Raw genomic sequence first — 11098 nt, forward strand, 5'->3', positions numbered from 1 at the left:
TCAGACGGTCAGGTGGGGTGGTCGCCTGGCCAGTTCGCTCGTGTTGGTTGCCCGTGAAGGTTTAATATAGAAATCTGTGCGAGTTTCCCGGGAGTTCTTGTAACTGGCTGTCACTGAACTGTAGACTCAAGTCGGAAACAATTCTGTAAAGCTTTGAATGCATAAGGCATAGCTTCCTCATAATGGTCTTCACGCTCTAGAGATGGTGTAAATACCGTATGTAGATATGCTGGCAGCATGTAATCCTGCCGCGGTTGCCAATCAGGTCGTCGGTAACATCATGACTGGCGATCAGCGTTGCTGGCGATGTACACAGCTGCTGCAGCCACAGTTACCGCGAGTGACACCGCGTCATTTGCGCCGTGTATGCCGCGTCGCAGGTGAGGGCCCCGTCTGGATGGACGCGCTGGAGTGTGACGGCTCGGAGCGCTCGCTGTCCGACTGCGCCTTCTCCGGCTGGGAGATCAGCGACTGCAATCACGACGAGGACGTGGGCGTCGTCTGCCAGGCCTAGGGGCAGCGGCAGTCGCCAGCGCCAGCTCGGTGGTGGTGGTAGCCCGGTGGTCATGGCTTTCCCAATGCTGTGAGACCAACCATGACCCCTGACCCTGGCTTGTCTTCACGTTCTCTGACCTTTGTACTGATGATTGTTCTCTAAATCCGACCCATAACCTTTAAAGTAAGTGACATCAGTGACCCTAACCTTGACATTAACCACAGTTCTGTGGCCAGTTGCATAAATCAGAGTAAGTTAATCTTTTTCTTAGCTTACTGCACTGGTTCACATTACAAAATAAATGAAAATCACGACCTTGGGCTGTTTCATGCACCGTGACCAAACCTTATCTTCCAATTAGCCCTGAGCTTATTATACATAATGTCATTGACCGTACCCTTGACTTAAAACTGCAGCTGCAATTCCAATTAGGCCAGAGCCTTGACCTTAAACCTGAACATAAGACTGACATGGAGGTATACCAGTGACACTCATACCTGTCAACCCATATGGTTTACCCCATATTCTTGTACAGGGAAATTTAGTTTTCAAGTCCATACGGCGTACAGCCGTTTCAATTCCGGCCAAAAAACATAATCTGTTTGTGTTTCTTCCTTGTGATGGGACTTTGTAGGATGAATGTTGAGATTTATTAGGGCACGGGGTGACCAATAAGGTCTGAAGTGGTCTACAATAAGGTTAGGCACTGATAAGGGGGGTTAACAGGTATGGACACTTGACCTGTACCTTAATCCAAACGTATGATTCTAATGGACCCTTGTAAGTTCAGTCAATTGTCATCTCTCAAACCCACACTTCCTCCCCAAAAAGCCAACCGTATTCACAAGCAATCCCGCAGCCTTCACAATCGATCCAAAACGCCCGGCTCTGTAAACCCCCCTGCTCGGCCAATCCCCTCTCCTAACCACCACCAGGAAACCATGAGACACCAATGCACATATCCAAGGTGCAGATTTCGGGTCAGTATTATGGCAATGACAGATGACTAGAGAAAGCGAGGCAGTAGACTGGAGGAGGTGAGTGGTGCATGCTGTCATAAAGGCATTGGGGAACGTAGCACTTGTTGACTATTTTCTGGAGATAGGAGCGTACGATTTAAAGGTTTGTTAATTTATTGGTGCTAGCCCTTCCCTGCTGCAGCATAATGGTAATCTCCAAAACCTTTGTTGTCATGGACTCTTACCAATGATTTAAGGCAGTCATTCCAATAGTTTAATATGAAAGCTTATCACTTCCCTCCTTCTCGGCTACCTGGCAATTGAAAATTATCATATCTCCAGGTGGCCAGGTGGCTTCGAGGTCAGAGTATTATGCTGGCAACGCTGAGGCCGTGGGTTAGAATCCTGGCGGCAACCTCTGACTGAGGCAGGTTCTCAAGTGTAATGATTTGGTGGTCTCGGACTGGTCAACTTAATATGGAATTTCAGGTAAATTCTAACTTTTGAGAATTATAAATATCGGTTGACTGCCAAGCACCGACAATTTTGCTCTGTAGTATTGTTTGCGTCAGAGTGTAGGTCACCTGAAGAGAGATTTCACCTGAAATAGTTCTGTGATATCTTCTTGCGCTGACCATTCTTTGAACACAGGGTAATGCAACTCTGTACAGCAGTTTTACACGGATTTGTTGTCTCTTGACATGAAACACAGTCTGGCAAAAATTCAGAGAAAAGACAACATTTCTATATTTTTAACAAATTATCCCATCTCTTCAACTACATATCTACCCTGGTGCTGATTGTGAAGCCGTCAGCAACCCCGGTGCTCGCTGGGAGCCACAGCGTCAGCGAGCGTGAGTTTCTCGCTCCGCGCCGCTGCTTGCAACTTGAGTGGCAGCACCATGAGTTCGCTCGCGGTGGCCACGGTAAAAGTCGTGCGGAGGAATCGAGCCCCTGGGCTATGGTTTACTGTTGCGCCCCCTTTCCCCGGTTGGGTCATCATGAGCAGGACGAGTGTATGCGGGTATTTGGGTGTACGCTGGTATTAATTGGCATCAGGCAATTGGACCCATGCTGTAGCAATTGTAAGAAGCGAAGAGCACAAGATAACTGGAGCTCTCCGGAGTGTTTTCGGGTCATGCTGCATGCTGTCCGACACGGTGTCCAACATTTCGGTACATGTGCTGGGAGCTTTTTCAGTCTGTTCCTGAAGAAGCTGCCAGCCAGAGTCGTGAAACGTCGGACATCATAGGTTTACCATACACTGCATAAAGAAGCTCCTCCGGCCACGTGGAGAGAACTGTCGTACGTGGTGCCAAACAGTGCGCGGCACCACCCAAAAACATGTTGGGAGAGCTCTATAACTGCGAAAACCTACGCGTTGTGAGTTGACTACGGTTTCCTTAGCTATCCTACCCCCGCCCCCGTTTGCCCACCCTAGCCATTATCACTCGCGCAGTTGTTTTGATTGACTCCCATTTATCCGGTGATGCTGTGTTGGTGCAGCAAGCGGTGGTTGGAACTCAGTGCCTTATTGATGGGGATGAGGTTCGAATGCTGTCTTGGCTTAGGCTGCCTCTTCAAACGGCTTAATTTCTTGGAAGTCAAATGCAGAGGCCCAGGAAAACCCCACTTGAGTTAAAATCCGGTAAAGTTTCTCCCACCCGGGTTTGTGCAGGTGTTTGTAGGAATTAAAAGTGTATCAGGTGGTAACCGTAGCATTTACTTACGGGGCACGGTGGTTCCCGGAGAATCGTAGCAGGATCTTTAAGCTATTGTTACATTAATTTACACCTCAAAATGTTGGGGGTGTTTGGGAGAATTCGGGGCGAGGGAAGAACACGTTGGGAAATGGGGATTATTGCGGATTAGCTGTGTGCGTTTAAAAAAAACTAATACATTACCACCCACGTTTAAACGAATCGCACCCTGTCCACTGCATGAATCAAAGAGTGAACAAAACGATGCACAACTTGCCCAAACGTGAAGTTGGGTAGCTTGCTTAAAAACCCCACGAGGTAGGGGTTAGTGAGGTGTAATCCAACCTGTTTGATGAGATGATGGGGAATGAACGCTACTGACCGAGAGTTCTGCTGTGGAGGGATGGAGGCCACTGTCATCGTCCCAACAAGGAGGATGCGTTACTCGAGCTGGGTTAAGGAGAGAGGGTAAACGTGCTTGATGATTGGATGGCCCATGTAAACAAACGAAAGAATCGGCTTAACACGTAGGCTTTTGCGACTAATATCCATAATACGTATACATGTGTTATTAAACCCGCCACCACCCGACAGCCAATTAGAAAGGTTTGTCATGTAAACAAAACATGCCAATTCGTTACTAGTGCAGCACACCTGTGGGGACTTACTAACGAATTGGCATGTTTTGTTTATGTACCTTACTAATTGACTGTCGGGTGGTGGCGGGTTTAACAACACATTTACGCGATCTAACCCAAAAAACGTCTATTATAAACGAAAAAAATCCTTGCTCTCTCTGCCAGTTGTATGTAAAAAAATGTCTCAATTGTGAGGTCCCCGTGAGAGCAAGGTTTCCCCCACTAAAGTCTGTCCTCACAGTGAATCACGTACTCTGCTGACATATCAGACAGGCGCACAAGCCGTACATACACACATGCATATACAACACACAGAGACATACAATACTCGCTCATGTACAGTATATGTCAAATATAAACATTCTCACACGTAAATGCACCTTCACAAACACACAAAGATCTCTTTAGCCTTGAAGGGGCAAGTGCCGTTAGCGAACACCTATAAACGCCAGCACAGGACTGACCCAGTGCTAGGTGGGGATGTCCAGCCACCACAAATTCATCCCCACGTGTTTGGTCGTGTCCAGTTGATGAGACCGTTACTTCGGGCCTGAGCAAATCCTGCGTGCACCAGTGCTGCCCCGGAATAATCTGGGAGCTTCACAGCTCGGACAAAGTGGCTCCTCCACTCTGTGCGTCTGTGAGGGGGTTCGCTGGTTCGAACCCAGGCTCCCCGGCGATTGCCAAGGGCAGCCCTGGGTGCTTGCGGGCACCGTTACCTTCTTGCGCATCCAGCCGTTATGAAACTCTCTGATGGAGAATGCACCGTTATACTTCGGGACGATCCTTTGCAGTGGCCCCCAATTCTCTGTGTGAACCCACGAGATCGTTTGTTCCATCCCGTTTATTAGCAGCTGCCGGTATGCAGTGTGCGGCGGGCCTTAATTTAGTTAGATAAACATACCATTGCATATTTAGCGTGTTAGACTATAATAACCCGGTCTACACGTAGCGACTATACAGAGCGATTTTCATTTGACGGAACGCCTGTTCAAGCTAGCGATTGGCCCTGATCGTCGTTTGGTATTGGGCAACGAGGTAACGATGTGATGTCCCTTACTAGGGCAGTGTCACTTCATATGCCATCGTGTTCCGGTGTCATTGCCACACGTCTGCGGCCAGGTAATCAAGCTGCGCACGCCTATTGCGTTTTTGTAGCCAGGGACTGTAGCATTACGTTGCCATCCAGATTGATGGCGACTCCCGTTGTTCGCCCTGTAACAGTGTGCCGCGTGTGGACCGGGCCCCCCGAATCTTCATTTAATCGTGAAACGTGTTTGTGTATCGACCTTGCCAATGGGCGTAAGTGCAATCGCGGTCGCGGCGTCAGTGTGCGAACGTCCCGACTTGCAACTGGTAGCCGTTGGCCGTCTGGAGTGCAGTGCCGGAAGCTCTTGTTTTTTTTTTTTCCCAAGTGTTGAGGCTTGGACCCTAAATATCTGTGATGGAGAGAAGCCCTTGGCAGCTGCCAGTTGGTGCCCTCGACGCAAAATGTCTGCGTGCGGAGCGAAACAAAGCGAGGCATGGGTTGAGCCACCAGTAATGCACAATTGAGGGATGCCACATTGCACGTGCCACTGACCAAGCCAATAGCACACGTGGGTGCTTTAAGTATTGGTAATGGTGGTAACGGCTATGGATTTAGCACAGTTGGCTTGAGCAATGGATTGACCTCACTTTGAATATAAACTTGAGATGGCTCGTTTTACGTTCCTTATGCCGATATATTATGTCTGGCAATGGGCCACACGTTTCTTTTTAGGTTGAAATTTTTAATGTGGCTGAGGTGGCCAGACGGCTCATGGGACTGTAATGGCAATGTCGGAGATTTTTGGTTCAAAACCCCGGCTCCCACCCGTGATCAAACACCCCATCTCAAGTGTAGAAAGTTTGGTGGTCTTAACCCAGTCATCAATGAACACAAAAAACATCTTCCAGTGTAAATGTTACTCCTTATTTTGGCGTAGCCCTAATTTGGAGGCTAAAGTGGACCAATATCTTGGATGATTAGCATTCGACAGACCACTCTTTTACAGAGCATTAACGAGTGCCATCTAGTTTTAGATTTGAGGAGCAGTTAAAGTGACTCAGTAGTTCTGCAGTGTCAACTTCCGGAGCCGTTCCATGACATGACATGAGGCTCTGCCGCCTGTAGGTGTTTTGGAAGATAACATCTCCATCGGACAACATGACTAATACCACAGTGAGGTGTAAAATATAGCCATGTGTTTATACATTCCCAAAATGACTTGGGAATCTGGAACGGCCTCGCACGCATAAAATTGCCAGAGGGCATCTTAGATACACTCTTGGATAGAATTGAGTCCCTTAAACACACTTAGCCTGGGAGATGTTTTTTTTTTAATAAGCTTCCCTTGGTGTTTGACGTAAGTTCATGGTACATTTTAAGACCATGTCGTTGAACACCTGTTGGTCAAAAGCAGACATTTTGTGTCGTCAAAGTTGATGGCTGCCCCGGGGTATTTCTTGTGCCTTGTTTATGGTTCCTTTAAAAATGAAAAATAAAACTGAATGAGCCACGGTACTGCACATCCACAACTATTTATACAACATGTTCCGATATTTCTTAATTTAAATTTTTAAATGTAGTATTTCAAAATAGGAGGCTGCTTACTAGAAGCCTCTAAACAGCCTTGGAATATTTTAAAGGCAAGAGTTGCAAAGCACGACTAAAGTTTTGATGGCGAAGCTGTTTTGTGAATGGAAACGTAATACTTCGACATATTTAGTATGAATCTTTTGGTAAATATAGCCAATGTCAAACATACACACTACATATGTCAGTGGTATATTCAAGCCAGGATATTCTGGATGGCTGGGTGTCCCAGCAGTTAGAACGCTTACCAGAGCCAATTTGCATCGAAGGTATGGTTCCTGATACAGCCCCACAGGATTTACCAAACGGCTCCATCTGCTTTGAAGTGGACACTAAAGGCCCACATCTTATATTAGCTGAGAATGTTCTCTGTTAAAATTTCAGTTGGGGTCGAATTGGGGTCAACTTAGCCGACCATTGGACTTCCAGGGTTGATTAAACCAGTGCCACTTCATTCAGCGACGTCAGCTGTCTATCATTGAAATGACTCTACCCTGTCATAATAACATGGAATGTCATACCACTGGCTCATGAACAGCAGAGATGAGCACCGACTAATGCTCGGTTTTATCATGGAGACAATTTTACTCCATTATATGTACGTGTGTGGTGTATACAGTCTAGAATAAGAGGCGAAGAAGTTATGCTGGCTTTCAATTTGACGATTGAACTAAAACTGCTTCGTTAATTTGTGATGAGCAGTGATTTCAACAACATGATTTCCGCCAAACAAAGCTGTTTTACAAAAATCACGTTGCGTGAATTTGTTCAAGCTTTGCAACGCTTCCCTTGAAAATGTATTCCTTTTGCGTTGTTTTTGCAAGCAATTGTGCGTTTTTTTGAATCTTTAGCATTGAGTGAGTAACAACAAATGCACGACGTGTGTGTGTGTGTGCGCACAAGGGAACGTTGTCTGATAATCTCGTTGATCTGTACTGGTTGAAAGCGAAATGTGCTTTGTTGCGATAACGATGATGTTGGCAACCATGATGGTGATTCCGCTGATTTTAAAGGCAACGCTACTAATGTTTAGATCTGGTAGGTAAGATTGAGATTACGTGACGAATCGGCCAACTGAGCCTTACTTAAAACTCACTTGATTTTAATAACAGCAGCAACTGTAACATCTGCACGGGAGCCTGTGGCGGTGTTCCGGGTTACGCTGTGCAGTCCTGTAGTTGTGGGCATCAGCTCACATCGTTTACATCTGATCAGTGAACTCTGTCAATTGAGCCAATGGCCAGCAACAGCTCTAACATCAGCTTTTGTAACTGAAACAATTGTATTCAGGCCTTTTTGACTCACCCCCAACAAGGACGTTGCGGTTTTCCCGTGATCTCTATGAACTGGGCTGTTTCTTAATCCCGGCTCTGCCGCCTACCACCATGGCTCCAGTAACAGTTCACTGTGGTTCTTATTTCGATTTAAAGCTTTCGTGACTGCAGAGATTCATCTTCTTGGTTCTTTCGGTAAAGTCACATAGAAGGGAAATAATAAAATAATAAAAATAAAACAATAAAATACAATTCTCACGACGTTTCGGCCACAACGCAAGCAGCCGTCAGGTGAAGAACAGGTCTGTCGGAAAGAGTGTCAGACACTGTCTTTCCGACAGACACTGTCTTTCCGACAGACCTGTTCTTCACCTACTGCTTGTGTTGTGGCCGAAACGTCGTGAGAATTGTATTTTATTATGTTTTATTTTTATTATTTCCCTTCTACGTGACTTTACCGAAAGAACCATGAAGATGTGGTTCTTATGTCTGTGAGTGCCACTGGCTGCCCACGCGGTTGTTTAAAGTGCGAGGGTTGCCGCGCAAGTTGCAAAGACGCAATGGTGCACGCGATGAATGGCTGAGCCTTGTTCTTTGACATCAGCGCCCCTCACTCATTGCTCGAGAAATAAAACTCAAAAAATATTGCACGACCACGGGCCACGTCTGTATTTATTTTGTGCGTCTTTGATTGGGAGTGGTGGCACACATCCCATTACATTCCAGAGCTTTGCGGGCAAGGGTGGGTTGATCGCATGACCTTGTGATATTTACAAACCCACTGGACGGCGAGTTTCCCGGGAATTTGCAGTACAACAAGTGGGCTTGTGTCTCTGCTGACCTTGTTAAGATCCTCGCATGTGTGGGTATTTCCTCGATGTATTACCATTCTAGTGTGCGATTACACATGGTTTGGCAATGACAGATGGGTGGGCCTTTAACTTTATAAAGCCTCAGCACTCAGGTCAATTGACGTTCTCCAAGACTCAATTTCAGTTAAACTCAGGTAAAGATTCTCCCTCCCAGATGTGCACGTTTCAGGCAATGGCCCTTCGTAGCAAATAAACGCATATGCAATGAAGAAGGGACCTTGCCCGAAACGTCACCTATTGTTTCCTTTTAAGGCCGTGTTATTAACGTATGTGTTGAGTGTTTTTGGGTTTATGGTTGGGATGAATATCTGCAGGGGGACGTTATTCTCCACGAGACTCTGCTTCTTTCCCCGGATCTGGAGGGACAGCAGACGCCCCAAAGAATGAAAGCTGCTCATTTGCAGTCGCAGCCCTGACTGCGCCAGCCGTGTAAATTCCACAGTCCCGTGGCGGGGACTCATTTCCACGTAGGACAACCGATGTTGACTTCCGCAGAGTGGTGGTGCCGATTCCACCACTGATCGAGTTAAACTCGCAGCTTCCGATGGTGGGTCTCGCTTGGTGGCTTTGAGCACGGTGATGGTGGATGCTGCGTTAATAGCTGCGGCGTCCTCGTGTTGCACATCATTTGTACAACACTGGCAATTCGGTCCCTGGGAGTTAATGTCCGGTTTATTTCAATGAAGCGGCCTCGGGATCTGACCTTTTGATTCCTGCGCTGTAATCTACAGTGTTTTCAAATCTGTTGCTAAAAATATATGGTACGTGCAGTCGTGAACGGTTGTTGCTTGGTGACTACGTTAAGCCATAGGCTTGGTGCAACCATCGACCGCATTAGAACATAACCAGGCCGATGCACACATCTAAATGGAAAATTAAAGACAACCACAGTCGTTGCGATTGTGGCCATACACCCCAAACTATGAACCACACAGTAAACCCATAGAGATTCATAGAGATAAATGAAGATCCATTTGAGATCCATTACGTTAAAGACAAGCCACAGTAGTGCAACTCTGGTCATGAAATCCAAACTATAAAACTGATCGATTAGGACGGTTGGCAAACACGGTGCGAAAAAAGTTCAACACACATACACGTGTAATGCGGGCGAAAGCGACCTTCCGGATGTGACGTCACGAGGAGGCGGAGCCAGGTGACGTGGGTGAAAGGTTGGGGTCTTTAAGCGGGTAAACCGGAAAGAGAAGGCAGTCGGGGTGTGAATGGAAAGGTGTGGGGCCACGCGGGCGTACGAGCCGAGGGGGCACCGTCGAAGCGGGAGCCAACCCCGGGAACAGTAGGGAGCTACTGGGAGGTGTAAAGCTGCAGATAGAGATAGGCAGTAAGGCTGTGTGTGAGGGGCAGCGGGGTGGCTGCCAAGAGTCGCAGGAGCGACGAGAAGGCGAGACAGCACGAGGCTGTCAGAGCTGCAGCAGGAACAGCCAAGGGAGCTGTGTGGGAGTACAGTAGCGGAGCTGCTGTGGGGCTGCAAGAGCGACAAGAACAGCAGCGGGGCTGCTGATGGTGACTGGAGTGACATCGGAACCAGCACTGAGAGAATAAGAGAGACAGCCGTGTGGGAACGCAGTACGGACCGAATAAAGGACACTGAGCCAGAGATCGTGGTCAAGTCTTTTATTACACTGAGGTCAGAAGTGAAACGGCATGTCTAAGCAAGTAAGGAAGAAAATTCCCCCGGCGCCAGTATCGGCTTCTTCGTCCGACGACGACGAATTCCCTCCGACCACGGATTCTGCTGGGGTGGTGGAGGAGAGCCCTGCTGAGGCGAGCACGGGGACAGGCGTGGAAGATGTCGGCGCGATGGCGGGTCCGTCAACAACATCGGACGCTGAGCAAAGATGGCAACAGGTGGCAGAACAACTGGAGACACTCAAGGACGTCCTGGCGCATCTATGTCACCTCGTTACGCCAAGGACGACGACGGAACGAGAAGGTGCTCCACGGGCCGCCACGTTGCCTGCCCTGCCGCCGCCATTGGCCACGCGGCAAGAAGACGCCATCTTGCGCGCTCCGCGGCGCCAAACCGCCATCTTGGCCACGCCGCGGGCCGACGCCATTTTGAATTTGCCTCCAGAACAACCATCATTGGAAGACGGCGTAAAGAGGAGTCGGAGTCGCCACCTTACTACAGTTAAGGAATTCTCTATCGGGGGCGATTGGAGCGCTTTCGCCTGCCGATTTTTGGCGGCGGTTCGTTCAGCAAGATGGACCGATGCGGAGGCTTTGGAAGTGTTGCCGACTCTACTGGACGACGAATCTGTTCGATTTTTCCGTTCCATAACGGCCGATAAGAAGAAGACTTTATGTGGAGTTTTTGAGGAAATGGCCGACGCCTATGAGCCACCTGACGACGCGCATCGGCGATTCGCTCAACGACAACGAGCACCCGAAGAATCGCCCGTGGCGTTCAGGGGTGCGGTGTTGGAGCTGGCCATGGCAGCATATCCTGACACGCCACAGGATCTGCTTGAGCCTCTCATATTGGGAAAAATGCTGGAGCTGTCTCGGGATCTGGGGATCC

General features: G+C 48.2%; 1 protein-coding gene across 4 annotated transcripts in view; it reads left to right on the forward strand.

The window, feature by feature from the left end:
* The window catches only part of LOC144931634 (uncharacterized), a 29517-nt gene extending 21187 nt beyond the window's left edge, over positions 1-8330 (forward strand). For all 4 annotated transcript variants that reach the window (XM_078855731.1, XM_078855734.1, XM_078855735.1 and 1 more), the window contains one exon: positions 381-8330. In XM_078855731.1, coding sequence (XP_078711857.1) covers positions 381-514 — 134 coding nt within the window. In that variant the 3' untranslated portion in view covers positions 515-8330. The remainder of the gene's footprint in view (positions 1-380) is intronic.
* The last annotated feature ends 2768 nt before the right edge of the window (positions 8331-11098 follow it).

Source organism: Lampetra fluviatilis, chromosome 4 (assembly GCF_964198595.1).
Source record: "Lampetra fluviatilis chromosome 4, kcLamFluv1.1, whole genome shotgun sequence".
Lineage (NCBI taxonomy): Eukaryota > Metazoa > Chordata > Hyperoartia > Petromyzontiformes > Petromyzontidae > Lampetra > Lampetra fluviatilis.